Genomic DNA, 17606 nt, shown 5'->3' with positions numbered 1-17606 from the left:
GGTGGAGGCCAGGGTTTGAATTCGGGTCCCTCAAGGTGACTCCTGCTGTCAGGAGATGATGCCCCATGAGTAGGTCTGCTCTGATCTCCTTAGCACACAGACGCTCAGGGCACGTTTCCTTCCTGCTTAGGCATTCACGACAGTTACAGCCCTGAGACAGAGGCAGAGATGAGGAAAGTGTCTGCGAGCCCGTGGTTCCAGGAGAGAGCAGGACTGACCTGGACAAGCCTGTGTAAAATCACTTTGCACACCTCCTTTTTATCGCTGAATGAAAGCTCCTGCTTGGTCATGAGGATCCCAAAGCGGCTGTAGAACTCGATGTACGTCCACCTGGAAAGTCAAGGCAGACCTAAGGAGGCGGGCCGGAGGAAACGCATGCTGCCTGTGGACCCCAAGGGCTTACCTGCCACTGTTCTGGAGGACAATGACCCTGACCTTTGACCCACTGCCCACAAACCTCACCTGAGCACACCTGGATGGTTTTGCTCCCTGGATGCTTCCTGTTAACGTTCCGTTCCGACAGCTGTCTCCCCCTCCAGCTCCCTTTCTCAGGGGCACTGGGGAGGCAGCGGGCGACCCTCACTAGTGCAGAGATGAGGGTGGGGTGTGAGGGTGGGGACGGTGGCCTCTGTCCCACATGCTGCTCGTTCATCTAGCCTTCCCACAGCACAGCGGGACATCTTATGAACATATCTGATGAAAATGCGGCAGCCCCTCCCTTGGATCTCAGCACAGACCTGAAGTTGGGCGCTTTTCCCCCCAAACAAGGAACTGACAACGTACCTAGAAGGGTAGCTCTGCGCACTAATGCGAATGGTTTCTAAAACGCCACAGGCTCGCAGCTGCTGAACAATTCTTTTGGAGTCAAACCTGAAAGAAGACGATCTGATCACGTGTTAAGCCATCGCAGTTGATAAACAGGCCCGTGAACAGTGTAGTGGACCTGCCCCAACTGTGAGCTCCTGGGCAACAGGATCTGCCTGTGTAATCCCCGAGCCCAGCAGATACTTAATAAATATGTGTTGCATGTCAAATGAAGACAGCACCTCTGTGAAACAGTTCAGAAAGCTTCACTGAGGGCACGGGGAAAGGAGCAGGTGATTCTGACTGAGGGAGGCAACAGGGAGAAGCCTTGTGGGGAAATGGCCTTTGGGCTGAGCTTCGAATGACAACCAGAGTGGAAGAAATGTCCAAGCTCACCCGTCCCAGTGCCTACTTGTTGCTGAGTTCCCTTTATTAGACACCCCACAGGTGGCCCTCTGGCTTAGGCCTGACCCTCCGAGGACACACAGATACAGTCACCACCTCCAGACAGACCACTGCCTTAGACACCTCTCAGCTGGAGTCAGCTAAGAGGCTCTCTATAACTTCCACTCGTGGGTCTGGGCCTTTTCCCTGGGGCCCCAGAGAACAAGTCTAAGTAAGGCCTCATGGCACGTTGGAAGACAAAACTTCCGACCCATCTACAGCATTTCTCCTGCAAACACATACAAATTCTTAACATCAAGGAAAATGTTCTGGCTTTCTCAGTTGCGTAAGCTTTAGCTGCAGAATAATTCTTTCAAATCTAACCGTTTTGCTTAATCCCGGAGATGAGACGGCTTAGCCAGAGGGGTTGTGCTAACATTATACGTAGAGGGCAGGCTTGTTTTGAATCATTTAAAAACCCAGAAACAGTAAAGTTCACGACAATTGCAAGCAAATTCTCCAACATCATGACAGAAACCGTTTCCTCGGTGTTTCTTCCCCCCTCTGTTGCAGAAGAACACTTACTCAAAGGGCAATTTCTCATCATTTGGTTTGATGCATCGAACGTAGTGGGGCATGGTGGCATTGAGGGTCTCCATGAGCAAGTACAGAGAGCTGCGGAACTAGGAAACAAGGTCAGGTGACAAACATCGTGCTGAAATTTAATGCTTAGATCCAGGTTAAAAGGAAAGAAAAAAAAAAGGTCCAACCTTATTGTAAAGCAATTATACTCCAATAAAGATGTTTAAAAAAAAAAAAAAAGTCCAACCTTGATAAGTTACTCAAGAAGAGGAAAAGTTAACTTCATGCATAAACATCTATTATGAAAGGTTCTAGTCTGTGACTGGGTTTATCAGCATATCCTGCTCTTGTGGACAGAGCAGTTCTCCGTCCAATACTCCCAAACAGCGAAGGACTTTAGTGACTCGGGTTACTGTGCAAACATATGGTTTGCTCAGATGTGTGTAGCCTTAGAGGTTGAGGCACTATGATGATGAACGACTACTTTTCTTTGCATGTGCATTTATATTAATAGATTTGAAGAAACCCAGTGCCCGTGTCCAGGCCCGGAATGGGTCCCACCCACCCCTGGCTCCCCGTCCTCAGCCCCCTCGCCCTCAGAAAACTCTCTCAGTACCTTGCTCCCCACGGTGCTCCGGAAATGCTTGCTGTTCGGCTTGATGACTGGCTTTGCAGATTTAACTGTGATCGCTGAACCGAAAGGTGAAGAAGGAACCGGATTTTCTTGAAAAAAGTTGGCACAGAGATGAAACTGGGAAGAACAAAGAGGGTTTCAATGTCAAAAGTATTCGCCCACAGTCCTCAGCTGGAACGATCAAGGAAATGGTCACAACAACCCCCCCCCCACTCCATCTAAACCAGTGGGGGGTAAAGTAACAATCTTGGCCAAATCTCAGTTCCACAAGGGGGTCGTCCTCACTTGGGATGACTGACGGTTTCTTTCCCAGGAATGGGAGCAGAAAGGAAACCATGTGAATGTCTGTATGTGAGTATCACTCCAAGTGTCAGAAGAGGAGAAGCACTTACTCTTCCTCCCTCTGTGCCTTGGCTCACGTTGCTTCTGCACTCGGAATCTCCTCCCTGCTAACCCCACGTTCTCATCCCTGCAGATCCAAACCCTACCCATTACTCAAGGTGCTATTATAATATTTTCTAGCCCCACCCCCTTCACAATAACTTCCCTGGTGTCCCAGCGCGAATTAATCCCAACTTATTCTGAGTTACCTTAATCTTTGATCTGTACCTCTTTTAAGACACTCACTACTTTCTACCTTGCATCACTTATTTCTTTAAATGTCTTATCTTCTCTCTTGGAGAAGACCTCGTATTTTCTTCTCTTAAATCAGACATTGAGAATCTTCTTTGGGGGAGAATTCCTGCCTGACGCATCCTGCAGCCCCTGTGGAACAAGTGAATCTGAAATTCCCAGGCCTCTGACAGCTTGTGGGCTTAGCGCAGAGACCCCATCTGTGCTTCACCACGATCTGTGTCCCTCTTCCAGACTGGACCCCAGGTAAACAATCGGTGAAATACATCAACTAATTTTGTACACAAATACAGGTTATTTCTACACTGAATTCTCTGTCATAAATCAATTTTAATAACTGAAGTTGCCATGCCCTGTGATTTACTTATGACCATTAGTGGGAAGTGCTCAGGGTCATTTGGGAAATTGTCAAAATACTTGAGCATCTGGTGCTCTGTGATGACCTAGATGCGTGGGATGGGTGGGGAGGGAGGTCTAAGAGGGAGGGGATATATGTATACATATAGCTGATTCACTTCACTGTGCAGCAGAAACTAACACAACATTGTAAAGCAGTGATACTCCAATAAAATAAAATTTTAAAAAAAGAAAAAAAATACTTGAGCATCAGCAAATGACTGGGGACCTTCTAAAAGAAGGAAAATAAATACGATAACCGAATCTTCACAAAAAATGAAGGACTGTGTATGAAATATCCTTTTTCTCAAATTTTAAGAATTTGAATTCTTAAAATTCTTAAATTGAAAGAAATGTTTAAGGAGGAAAAGGAAAAGCCAGAAGTCACTCTTACGGTGACACTTCATCATACAGAACCGTGGATTCAAGGAGCTCACATATGCAGAGCAGCACTCCGTCTTGCTTTGGTTTTCCTTGAGCACTTAGCACTACCTGCCATTGCTTGCTTTCACATGTAAGGTATGTTGCTCCCTCTGGGATGTGAGCTCCATGAGGGCAGGAACCCTGTCTGCCCTGTTCACTGCTGCATCCCCAGAATCTAGGACAGTGCTTGGCACATGATAAGTGCTGTATAAGTAAGTGAATGAATAAAATGTGAATTATGATTCTTTAAATGATTGTATTATCTGTCCTTCCTCTCTGTCACCTGCATATTTGATTTCTGATTTTGCATATAGTGGAAATTTGCATGCTTTCAGAAGCTAGAAACATATTTTAGTGCCAATTCCGAAATAGTCATTTTTTGTATGTAGGAGCTACAATTCGCTGCTACAAGACAGTTAACACACACACACACACACACACTTCTTACTCTTTCCTGATACACATCTAGATCCATCAATGAATAACATTAACTACCTCTTAGGGCTTTACAAACCTTGCTGGCTCTCAGGATTTCAACCAGCATGTCATAGACGGTGTCTCTGTTCTTCTCAAGGAAACCTTCACATTTATACTCTACCTATGCAAAGAAAGGAATTAGTTCCAAAGAGGCAAACGCAGACAGCGTCTAAGTACCACAGGTTTCTTTTCTTTTTAAAGAAAGATTAATGAAGGGGCTATAAAGGCAATGTTTTAAAAAGAGACTCAGTTTCTGTTTGTCACAGCAACGCCATTACAGAAAGCTTAGAAAGCTGGGAATATGTCATCTGATGCAAAGCGCCAGGCTCTCCCACTGCCTGGACTTCTCACTGGCCGCTGGTCACTCTACACTCACCCATTAGTTCCCACTGGCCACAGGTGACTGATTTTTCCCTGTAACATGTGCAGCTAATACAAGAAGACCCGGCTTAGGGTTCCCTTTGCCTTTGAAGCCACCAGGAGGAGGAAAAAAGCTCAGTGGCGCCCTTTGAGTTCAAACAGAAATGTTTTCCTGAATCAGCATTAATGTGGTAGAAAGGAAAGAAAAACTGACCAGCTGATCACAAAACCTTCCAGGACCACAAAACCCTTAGAGTCAGGTTTAGAGTGGGTCAGTGTTTGCCCTGATTGAATTTGGCTTAGAAAAACCCTCTGTGCAGCCCTTTCTGATTCATAAGGCTTCTCAAATCCCTCAAACAACATATCCAGGGTGGCTGCTTAAACATTCAAATCTCTAGCTAATCACAAAGCTACAGTCATCAAAACAGTATTGTACTGGCATAAAGACAGACACATAAATCAACAGAACAGAACAGAGAGCCCAGAAAAGAACCCACACTTTTATGGGCAATTAATCTACAACAAAGGAGGCAAGAGTATATAGCGGGGAAAAGACAGCCTCTTCAATAAGTGGTGCCAGGAAAACTAGACAGCTACACGAAAAGAATCAAACTGGACTACTCCCACACCATGCACAAAAATAAATTTCAGGGACTTCCCTGGTGGCACAGTGGTTAAGACTCCGTGCTCCCAATGCAGGGAGCCTGGGTTCGATCCCTGGTCAGGGAACTAGATCCCACATGCATGCTGCAACTAAGTTTGCATGCCACAACTAAGGAGCTGGCCTGCCACAACTAAGACCTGGCACAGCCAAATAAATAAATAAATAAATATTAAAGAGTTAAATGTGATCGCCTTTTAGTGCTTAGAGTTTTTCAGATAGGTTCCTGAAGAGATGCACATGAAATGAGCGATGATATATCAAGTTATAGTTTCTAGTTGTGGTCCTGTATAATTTCACAGTTGTGATCCCAAGGGGAAAAAAAGGATCAGACTTCATGTAAAGCACATATGGGATTTACTTCAAGAGACCCTCTCTATAGTACATGGTTTCTGTACGTTTAATTCTTGTCACCTGGCACTTCCAAGAAGACCCTCTTAAAAGAACTAACAGTGCAGCATTTTGTGTGTACTATGGATTGGTGAGAAGAAACCATACACACTGTAGGGTCAGCTTAGGTTCTCAATTTCATTAGCCAAGGAAATAAAATTGTTTTGAGAGCAAGGCAGCTGTGCTTAGATGCAGAAAATCAGCACATTTTGCCATGGTCCCCAGTGCCCCCAACAGAGGCACTCAGGTACCTGTGACCCTGTCCCTGCAAACAGTCTCCTGGGATCGGGAAGGCTCTATATTTGTTACACCTTTGCTCGTTTGTACTAGTGGCTCACACACCAGCCTGGAAGAATTTATACAACAATCCATGTGCTGTACTCACAAGGGCGTGTTTCCAGACAGGATTAAAGAGTTAAATGTAAGACCTGAAATCATAAAACTTCTAAAAGAAAACATAGGCAGTACGCTCTTTGACATCGGTCTTAGTAATACTTTTTCATAAATGTCTCCTCCGGCAAGGGAAACGAAAGCAAAAATAAACAAATGGGACTGTATCAAACTAAAAAACTTTTGCACAGTGAAGGAAACTATCAACAAAACGAAAAGGCCACCTATTGAATGAGAGAAGTTATTTTCAAATGCTATATCTAATAAGGGATTAATATCCAAAATATATTAAGAACTCCTACAACTCATCTCCAAAAAAAAGAAACAATCCTATTAAAAAATGGACAGAGGATCTGAATAAACATTTTTCCAAAGAAGACAGATAGCCAACAGGCACATGAAAAGATGCTCAACATCATTAATCATCAGGCAAATGCAAACCAAAACCACAATGAGATACCACCTCACACCTGTCAGAATGGATAAAGTCAACAAGACCACACATAACAAGTGTTGGTGAGGGTGTGGAGAAAAGGGGACCCTCCTGCACTATTGGTGGGAATGTAAATTGGCGCAGCCACTATGGAAAATAGTATAGAGAGTCCTCAAAAACAGAACTAACATTTGATCCAGCCATTCCACTCCTGGGTATATATCTGAAGAAAACAAGAACACGAATTCAAAAAGATACATGCACCCCTATGCCCTCTGCAGCACTATTTACAATAGCCAAATCTCTGGACTATATATTTTAAAATGTGATATATATCCTTCATAAATAAAAAAAAAAAATTTACTAACTGTGAACAAACAGGCTTTCAGGGGTGCTGGAATATGGAGGCAGAGAGGGTGTTCAGGGAGCCCAGGGCAAGGACTCTGCTTTGTTCCCTGGGTAGGAAAGTGTCCTTCCTGGTGCACAGTTCAGGTTATGAACCAGGAACGCTGGTTGTCTGGAAACACGCCCTTGTGAGTACAGCACATGAATTGTTGTATAAATTCTTCCAGGCTGGTGTGTGAGCCACTAGTACAAACGAGCAAAGGTGTAACAAATATAGAGCCTTCCCGATCCCAGGAGACTGTTTGCAGGGACAGGGTCACAGGTACCTGAGTGCCTCTGTTGGGGGCACTGGGGACCATGGCAAAGTGTGCTGATTTTCTGCATCTAAGCACAGCTGCCTTGCTCTCAAAACAATTTTATTTCCTTGGCTAATGAAATTGAGAACCTAAGCTGACCCTACAGTGTGTATGGTTTCTTCTCACCAATCCATAGTACACACAAAATGCTGCACTGTTAGTTCTTTTAAGAGGGTCTTCTTGGAAGTGCCAGGTGACAAGAATTAAACGTACAGAAACCATGTACTATAGAGAGGGTCTCTTGAAGTAAATCCCATATGTGCTTTACATGAAGTCTGATCCTTTTTTTTCCCTTGGGATCACAACTGTGAAATTATAAAGGACCACAACTAGAAACTATAACTTGATATATCATCACTCATTTCATGTGCATCTCTTCAGGAGCCTATCTGAAAAACTCTAAGTGCTAAAAGGCGATCACATTTAACTCTGCTCCTTTGGCCCACAAAGGTGATTATAGCTGTCTGGCTGGCTGTCCCTCCACTGCCCCCGTGGGCACTCAGGCACAACCAGCAGACTGACCCCCAGCAACAGCCTCTAGGACAGGCAAGCACAGGCTGTCCACGTGATCCCCAGGCGCTGGCCAAGCCACTGGAGTAACACCCAACCCGGCAATAACACAGAGGGCAGGAGTTTCCTTACGGAAGGAAAGCAAGATGAGAAAGCATGTTTAGGGCAGGTGGTTGTGGTACATTTTCTTTTTTTTTTTCCTTCCGTTTCCTAAGCTTTCTGTAATTTGATTTAAAAAAAATTTTTTTTTTTACTAAACATTTTTTTCATAAGAAATTGGAGACATATAAAGAAAATAAAGATCACTTAGAAAACCCATCATCTTGAGTCAGTCTCTGTTACCAATGTAAAAATATATTATGACAATAAGAAAGGAAAGGGTCAACAAAAAGATATTCCTTTCAATGTAGGAAACAACTATGCTGTCTTGATTACAGCAATTTCACGGAGAAAATAAACTGATAAAAGGTTAATGAACTCACAATAAGCCCCAAATCAGAAATGAGGTCCATTGGCAACACGTGTATCTTTAAAGCAGTACAACTGAAACGCATATATTTTGTGATAAAGACAAATTAAGAACTGTTACGCTCACACGCGCACGCATACACACAGGTATCCTTCATCAAAGCTACGTGCTAAGCGTGATGGTCTGACCAACAAAGTCCCTGGCCTGCTTGCTCCTCCCAGGAGACAGCTGCGGGCCAGGGGCAGACAGCACTGCTCCAAACTCTCACTGTACCTTATCAGCAAAGTGCTGGATGATAAAGGATGTGTTTGACATTCTGGGTTTTTCAAACAAAGAGTTCTTGTTGACAAAATTATTATACAGCTTTTGAAGCCAGTTTTCATCAGTCCCATGTGGTAACTGGAAGAGAAAAGCAAACCAAATAGCAAGTAAGAAAACAGAGGGGAGGAAAAGCGCTAATTCTAAGAAACCAAGATGAGTTGAACCTCAGAGTGAACTGCTCTACCTGAGAGGCTTCTGTTTCAAATACAACTCTAGGCATAAATCTGTCTTTGATCTTATTCTTTAGAGTGATATTTAAATGGACATATCAATGCTCTTTTAGAAGAACAAAATGTTATCGATGAAAAGGAAACGGTCATATAATGACATAAGAATGAAGGATTTTATTTCTGCAAAATTGGCAGTATTTTAACATTTCTTCCCCCCAAAATTATGTGAACATGATTTTTATTCTTGGTTGAATGGGGGAAGATTGGAACCCAAATGTAGTCCTTCCCACCCCCTGCCTCAGGAACAGAGTTTTTCTTTTGTTTTATTGCCTAGTTAATAACTACCTCCTTGAACTAAGATCTTACCTACTTAAACTAAGCTGGTTGCAAAACTTGTTCTTGATACTAGTGACTGTGAAGCTATCAATTATATTCAGCCTGAACTCTGTGAATCTAATACTCCATATAGGGAATAACTCTGTAGAGTGGGTACAAATATTCCTAGAGGTTACCTTGGCCTCTGCACCCTGCCCCCAGTAGATCAGTCCAGAATGTTTGACCCTGATGCCTGTCTTTTAATCTTACATCACTGAAGGGGCTAAAGCATAGGTGGAACCAGAAAGGATAATCTGTGAGAAGAACCATGGAATTGAGAATTCTAGGGAGAAAATACCAGTAAGTCTTCAACGTTACAAGCATTTGGGGCTGGGGGTGGTAAAAATAAATCTTTGGAAAAGAAACAAGATGTATGTTTAAACATTAAAATATAACCTTTAAACCAAAAAAATGAATACTGCCGTAGGGATTATTTTTTCCTGTGGCCTGACGAAGGACACTGCTAGGCTGACTCACTGTAAAGTTGTTCCTCCCAGAGGGTAATAATAATAGGAAAATTCCTAGAGACTCTTTTCTCAATTGTATGATGTTGATTTTTCAGCTGCACCTCCCAGTGGGTGACTCATGGAATCAGGAAGTAAGAGAAAACTCAGTTCCTATTAGTCATTAACAACTGGTGTGTAGTCACTTGCTGTTTCCATGTCCACTCTATGTATACACCTAGGGACAGCTTCAAAGGGCTCCTCCCTGCTGGACATGACCTAAGAGGTCATGCATGTTACCCAAGGGTGGGCTACACCTGCTGAGGGTGGGAGGTGCACCCGGCCCTCTGGGGTTCCTGCTATGGACTGCTGTCTCAGTATTAACATCCAACCAAGTAGTAACACATCAGGAATTTACATGTACATTAAAAAAAATCCATTTTGCAATATGCTCATCTATTACTACTCAGAAGTTGAAAACAACAATTATTTTAAAAAGTTACCAAGCATTCTTCATCCAGTAACTCCAAAATACCCATTTTTGCTTCAATCAGGTCAATAACTGTTTGGTTGTCATAAAAATCTATCAGAGTCCAAGGAATATCTTCCTTCATATACTCTTCTTGTTCAAGTTTAAAGACATGCTGGAAATCCAGAAGTCAACATAGAAAGTAAAAGAGAATATTAGAGTGTGCTTCTGAAGAACAGGACATAAACATTTGGAAAATGTAGATATATGACTGATTTGAATGTTTATGGAAGACCCTGAGGTGCACGCCACCCTCCTTACCCACGATCAGTGCTGCTGAGGTCCTAACGTGGGTCTAGCTGTCATCTTCCAGCCCACTCGCAGGGGGTCCCCACATCCTGGGGTGTAAGGCCTGAGCCAGCCTGCCACCTTTAGCACTCAGGGTGGTCCTGGAGCCCCTTCCTGCTCAGTCACTGCTGCTGTCCAAGGCAGACCCAGCCTCTTTGGCCGGGTGGGAACCAGCCCACCTGAGAATGTTGGCTCTGGGGCCAGTATGAGAAGCTAAGAACTTGGAGAGCTTTGTACATTACTTGTTCGGGCCATGAGGGTACCAGGGAGGCTTCCCAGAGGGCTGGCTCAGGTTCATCCTGGCTGCAGGTGGCAGAAGGGGGAAGGGCTACGAGGAGAAAGGCTCCCACAGGAGAATCCCAGTGGGAATTGCACAGAAGCCCAATAGGTGGTTGAGAACTGAACGGCCCCCGTACAGGCCACAGAGACAGCACAACAGTGATGGGGCGGGGGGGCAATGGATGGGACTGCAAAGGACAGCAGAGGGGAGATCACACCAGCCTCCTGTGTACCCCCAGAGAATCTCAGACCTGTGGCCTTTTCCTAGGGGCAGTGAGGACCCACGGAGTTCATGATGAGACCTAAGTTCTGGAAAGATAACTTGGTTTGGGGGTGGGGATGGCTTTGAAGAGGGCAGGACTGGAGGCAGAAAGCCCAGTCAGGACTCAGCCCGGGGTTCTGTGGAGGCCAGACACTGTGCAAGGAAGGTGAGCAAGAACAAAGAGGTTGGGATGCACGTGAGGCTCAGGACACTGGGTCAGTGGTGGTGCTTTAATCACAAGAGGGAGCGTAGAAGGCAAGGAGCCAAGAGGGGAAGGTGGCAGGTTCACTTTGTCACTGCTGAACTCCCAGAGGCCACCCAGATGCAGGGGTCCAGCAGCGGCCAGATTTATGGCACTGGAGCTAGGAGAGGGCTCACTAAGGCTTTTATGTTGATATTTTAAGGTTTTACCTCTTCCAGGAGGATCTGCACATTGATAGATGACTCAACCCACCCCCCCCAAAAAAAAGTGGGGCGGGGGAGAAGGAGGATGAAGTGGAAGAGGAGGAAAAGCAGAATAAAAAAAGAGAAAAATGGAATTGCAGCCTCTGACATGCTATTTTCAGGAGGTGTCTGGCACATGTTATTCTGAGGTTGAGGTGAATGTGTGTGTTGGGGAGCAAGGTGGCACTGGAGTCCTGGGAGGGGCAGGATCTACAGATACAGTTCGACTACAGGTGAGTTATGCTGCATACCCACTTGGAATAAATCTTAGTTTCAGTTATTAAATGCTAAACTTCCAGGGAATCCTTGAGAATGTTAACAGAATACAAATTCGCAACAGGGTGAAATCTTATGCTTATACATGACTTAATTCTGGAGCAAGGACTAGGAAAGCAGAAAAACATTTACTGGGTATGATTCAATGTTAGGTCTTCTCCTTACAAGAATATTAGGCAGATACTACTGACCTGTTTTCAAAATGAGAAAAATGAGGCTCAGAGAACCCAAGGTCCCAGAGGAAGGAGGTGGTAGAGCTGAGACTCAAACCCAGTTCAGTTTGAGCAAAAGCCCATGCTCTCCATGATGTCACACTATCTTCTCCTCATGAGTTGTGTGGGAGAAGCTGAATTTCAAATGACAAGCAGGAGTTCTCCAGGTGAAGATGAAGGGATGGGGAAAGGACAGGAGCAGGTGGGTTGTGGCAGAGAGAGGAGCAGGTGCAGATACTGAGGCTCGCAAAGACTGGAGCCTTCAGGAAACTAAGGGGTTTGGTCTGGCTGCAGGGGGGGTGGTCTGTGTCCAAGAATGGCAGGCGATGAACTGAAACAGAAGTTGGCAAGTGGCTCCACAAAGATGAAATAGGATGGGAAGGTGCAGTTTCAAGATATGGCCACAAGATGGTGCAGTGACCCAGCATGTGAGTGATCCAGCAAGATTTGAAGAGGGAACGAACCAGACTGAGCCTCTCTCCATGGTCTGTCTCTGTCTCTCTGTCTCTGTGTGTCTCTCTCTCTCTCTCTCTCTCACACACACACACACACACACACAAAGGCTGAGAGCTAGTTTCAAGAAGGTAGAAAAGTCACTTACCAGGTTAAACTGCTGTTGCAGCTTTTCGTTAGCATAATTGATGCAAAACTGTTCAAAGCTGTTCGCATCAAAGGTTTCGAAACTGAAATACAGTTTAAACAAGTTAAGATATAACTTGAAGGATATATACATTCATTTATAGGTTAGCATTTTTTCACAGATTTTACAGTTTAAAAGTTTTCTCTGTTTTCTGCAAGTTTTAAATATGCCTCAAAGCTTCTGGTTTAAATATCCTAGCATTCAGTTTGTAAGTCACCTTTTTCCAGGCTGCCCCAGGAAGGCATCTTGGGTGTACAAAACACCTACCTGAGGCAGGCATTAAAACAGGCATGGTACAATATGGCATATCATTTAATCCACACCATAACACTGGCATCAGCATTATTATCCTCACTTTATAAGACTGAGAAGTTGAAAATTTTGTCTGAGGACAAACAGTGTCAGACTGAGCTGTGAGCTGACCTGACTGTAACACTTCTATTTCCAGTGAAAAAGCAATGCTGCCCCACTCTTTGCTGCACACAGAGGCAGCACGGTTTTGCCTCCCAAGGGGTGCTTTCATAGTCCTTGGAGGAAAAGGGCAAGGCCATCTAATACCCATAGCCCAGCAGACCCCTTTAGGTCCAAGGCAGACAGCCCCACCTCCATTTTCAGACTTTCAGTGTCTGTCTCTGGAGCTGCAAACTCACAAGCTGAGAGGAGACCAGTAGACAACAGAATGGGGGGCAGGCTGGAACTGTGCGGGGCCCGTGATAACCAGGATTGCCCAACGGGCAGCTGCTACTCAGCTCCAGCCAGCTGTGGCCATGGATTAATGCAGGTCAGGATGTGAGGTCACCTGATTCTCAAGAGAATCCAGAAACCTGATTTTATGTGAATTACCCCACTCTATGATGTGGGCTGAACAAAACTGGGGCACCCAACGCACCACCTGTCCAGATGAGCGCTCCTGCCAGAAGGAGGCTGAGTACTTTAGGTGTTAGCATTGATGGTCATCACCTCACTTAACCCAACACCACCCTAAGTGAAGAGCTGCCCTGACCCCACTGTTACACACGAGGGTCAGAAGAGATGGTGACCATTGCAATGTGGTGCCAGACATGCAATTCGACCCCAGCTCTTGGTGCCTTAGTCTAAAGCCTTAGTTCTTAATCGCTCTAATCCCAAGAGGTTCCTGCCACCTCCAACCATGGGTCCCCTAGGAATCTCACTTGACTGAGCCCGTTTGGCTCAGTTTAGAATTCCTGGGGATGTTAAGGGCCCGGACTGTCCTCTGGGCAGCTGCAGGGTGACTTGGAACAGGAGCAGAACCCACAGTCCTGACAGCCCCATACCACATGCGCCCTGGGTGGTCCGGAGGCTCTGCCGGCCTGGACATTGCAGACAGGCCACGGCTGGGCCTGGAGGGGAGACAAAAGGGCCTCATGGTGCCCTGCAGCCCGCAGCTGGGGCCAAAGGCTGGACTTCCTAGGGCAGGGGCGGAATATCAAACATCAATGACTGTTTTCCTGTTCACATTTGAACAATCCTTATGGTTCTTAAAATATCTTCACAATCTCTTCCATTTGACCTTTGTAATAACCCTGCCAGAGGCCCCCTCCGAAACTGAGGTTCAGTGACTTTCTGGGGGCCACACAACAGCTGTGGTGTGGTGCTCACTCCATGCGGTCTGACTCCAAGCCCCAGGCCTTTCCAACTCTGGGTCTAGAGAACATAAATACCCGACTGGCTAGGGAACGTCAGGCCTCCATGTTTTTCCGAGCTGAAATCTCAAGGCTCATAGCTTTGGCTTTAATTGCCTTCACAGAGGGTAACTTTTCTTTTCAGGCTGTCTTATTTCCAGGTCACCCTGAGCTCGGTTCTCTCAACAGCTGCAGGTGTGCATGCACGAGGGCTAACCTAGCATAAGCATACTGGAGAAAGGTGTGAAAGGATTCACCCCAGACAGTAACACTCTTACTTAAAGAGGAGAGCTTATTTTTTTGGAGGGATGAAATGAATTCATGGGTGGCAGTGAGCATGTTACTTTTTAAATTTCCAAGGAGGAATTTAATTTTAAAATATAAATTTAAAATCTACTCTAACAAGTTCTTAAAAATTTACAATTACTCCTGTCAAAGATTTGCCCACTTAGCCAAAAATTCAACTTCCTTATGACAGCAGTCTATCAGCCTGCGGATCTGACGCCGGCCTGCCATTCTCCTGACTCACTGCTCCCTGTTCTCAGCTGCCCCCTCTCTTCTTCCTGCCCTGCTAACCTGCAGCACATCCATCTACTTATTCCCTGCCCAGAAATCACCCCAACCTCTAAGTATCTGCCTGCCCCCTCCACTAAAATTTAAGTCCCTAGAGGTCAGAAGCCATGTCTATTTTCTTTATCAATCACACCTGACATAGTTCCTGGCACATGCATATTTGTTCTTGAATGAAATAATATATTCTTAAAATAAAGGGCTATTTATTTTAAAGACATTTTAAAAACACAGAAAAGAATAGAAAAAATATAACAGTCACATTTCCACCACAATGAGAGAGACTATTGTTAAGCAGGACTATTCCCATTTAAAAGTCTGCTTAAATGACTATTGGCTGCTCAAATCCTTTTTTTTTGAACGGACAAGGTAAATAATTTATTAGACTACCCCAGCAATGTATCACTAATTTGTAACTGTTGATACTATTAATTGGGAGTCATATGTACAGTATTAACTTAGAACCTAAGTTAAACAAGGAACTCCCCTGAGGCACAGCCTCACATTAAATAGCTGTGGGAAAAGCTATTTCTCTCTATATGGGTAAAAAAAGTTCACGGCCCCTTCTGCCTGCCCTCCCAGCAGAGTCGGCTCTCCCCTCCAAATGGGAAGCGGAGGGTGAGCTGCTTTTCCCGGCGTGTGGGGGGATACTCCCCAATCTGGGTGGAATACTCCGTGATGCCTTCCCTGGGACCATCTGCCCCTCTACCCCCTGAGAAACCAGGGTTGGTCCTGGGAGGGGGAAGGGGTTGGGCGCCCGAGGCCAGTTGCTAACAAACAAAAGCCCGGGTGCTAACTCCCCTCACGCTGGCCAGGCCTCACTCACTCTTCTTGGCTGTTCTACAACTGTCTTTAGCACAAGTCTGACCTGGAAAAGCAGGACTGGGCAATGAAAAGAAGCAAGAAGAAAACCCCAATGTGGGAACTTGGTCCCCCAAATGTATTAGAATTCTTGGAGAATGGGGCAAACACATGACCCTCATGATCCAAGAATGGAAGAGGATTTTAGGTATGAGGAGGCTAGTTGGTAAAAGGCCTGGGTTTGAGTCTACCTCTGGCCCTGTGAGTGTCGGCAAGGTGCAGGACCGCTGGGGCTGTTATTTTCACCCTACGAAATGGGAAAGGTATGTCAGGGCTCTACACCTCACAGGGCCTCTATAGGGAAACAGAAGTGGGTGAGAGCCTCATACAGTGCTGGGTTTTCCCACCAGCAGAGCAACTGTGAAAGAGTTTTCCTAAGGCTTAGTTGTTTCATCTGTAAAACGAGGATAATTTTAAGGATAATTATAAGGCTTAGTTGTTTCATCTGTAAAACGAGGATAATTATAAGGTTGTTTGAGGAATAAGAAGGTGCACGGAGACCACTCAGCATGGTAGCTGGCATGTGGCTCTGGATGTTGGCCATTATTGATTTGGAATTTATTTAACATACCCTAGCAAAAAGACACTGTAGCCCAGGAGACTGTATTTAACATCCATATATATGCAGAAAAAGAGAACACCATCTTTCTGATCATGTGAAACACAAAAGAGCAACCAGAACAAAATGATCTAAAAATAACAGGCATTCGACATTTAAATGAGGAAAGACAGGCTCACTGAAGAGACTCTTACCCATAAATGTCCAAAACACCAATAAAAGTGTGCTGCTTGCCTGAAAACTGCAAGGCTTGGTTAATTCTCTCCACAATGAAGTCAAACAGCTGAGCGTAGATCTTTTTGGCCAGCGCGTCCCTGGCGTTGATGGCCTGGGACCTGGTCATGGGTTTCACCACCGTCTCGGAGTTTGTGATGATCTTGCGATTACACAGCCACTGAGCGACTCTGCCACTCTCCAGGCCCAGGAGCTCACAGAACACCTCCAGGTGACTGTCGTCCTCCTTCAAAAGCAAGACACAAGCCCCGTCAGGGCCATCTGGCCATCTAAACTGGCACTGGCCCACTCAGCCAGGCCCCTCGGCCTCTGCACGACCAGGCCTCAGGACACAGAGCCAGGTCTGGGAGTGAAGCAGGAGGACTTGCAGTGGCACTCAGCCTGCACCTGGTCCCTGGCAGGGCACCGCTGTGGTGATGCCAGGCAGTCCTGGGCTTGGTCCCACCTGGATTTTCGTTCGGGCCAAAGAACGTCAGTAGTGATTTAGGCCACAGAAGCAATCCTCTCCCCTCTCCTGTGCATGTGGACACAGCCTTGAAGCCTCTCTTCCCTTTGCATCACATCCAGGCCACCTGTCAGAGCCTACACTCACCCTGTCCCTCCTTGTGTTGTTGGGATTTGCCCGGGGGGTCTGGCCCAGGAGGTACCTAGGTGTCATTGTCAGAGAGAACATGGTGGGCTCCCTGGACTAAAGTAGCTTCCCAGCCAACTTGAGGGCTGTGGTGGGGACTCTTCCTGGACATACAAAGTGAATCTTATTTCTCTCCCAAGCCTGGGCAGGAGAGCTGCCCCACTGGCCAGCAGGCAAGTAGAGGTCTGCTCCTGTTTGTCTTCAGGCAGCATGGACTAGGGGTCCTTGTCACTAGGCAAGGAGATGTGATCCCATGTGACTTGCACATCATCATTCCTCTCGGGAAGGGGAACTTCTGAGGCAGGCTGATCTGTAGACACCATCTCAGCCAATCATGGAAAACCACATGATTGCATTTAAAAAGCATCAGATTACAGTGGAGATAACAACCTAAAAATTCCTGCTGCCAACCCACATCCCTTCTGACCAAGATCACAATAATATGAAGCCTGTCTTAAATGTGCCTGATTCCCTCCCTGGGGGAGGGAACTGGCAGAGCCATTGGTTTCCTTCCTTCTAAGCAGGAACCAAACCTTCTGAGTTAAAAACATTCAGCTACAGGTGCAGCTACCGGGGGAAATGCAAAGGGGCAGCAAGTTTTAAAAAGTAAGCTGGCTTCATC

The 17606-nt window shown here is 45.6% G+C and overlaps 1 protein-coding gene across 4 annotated transcripts in view; it reads right to left on the bottom strand.

Moving 5' to 3' along the window:
* The window catches only part of MYO5C (myosin VC), a 110245-nt gene that overhangs the window by 53788 nt on the left and 38851 nt on the right, over nt 1-17606 (bottom strand). For 2 of the 4 annotated variants that reach the window (XM_061180311.1, XM_061180315.1), the window contains exons 10-18: nt 16314-16579; nt 12448-12529; nt 10060-10200; nt 8521-8646; nt 4371-4454; nt 2387-2521; nt 1774-1871; nt 784-870; nt 219-330 (exon numbers count right to left, since the gene is read on the bottom strand). In XM_061180311.1, the coding sequence (XP_061036294.1) occupies nt 219-330; nt 784-870; nt 1774-1871; nt 2387-2521; nt 4371-4454; nt 8521-8646; nt 10060-10200; nt 12448-12529; nt 16314-16579 (1131 nt within the window). The remainder of the gene's footprint in view (nt 1-218; nt 331-783; nt 871-1773; nt 1872-2386; nt 2522-4370; nt 4455-8520; nt 8647-10059; nt 10201-12447; nt 12530-16313; nt 16580-17606) is intronic. The other 2 variants (XM_061180312.1, XM_061180313.1) reach the window with 2 other exon arrangements.

This window comes from Eubalaena glacialis, chromosome 2, assembly GCF_028564815.1.
Source record: "Eubalaena glacialis isolate mEubGla1 chromosome 2, mEubGla1.1.hap2.+ XY, whole genome shotgun sequence".
NCBI classification, from domain to species: Eukaryota; Metazoa; Chordata; class Mammalia; order Artiodactyla; family Balaenidae; genus Eubalaena; species Eubalaena glacialis.
Note: the sequence above shows the minus strand (reverse complement) of the source record. Positions and strands in the feature narration are given on the sequence as shown.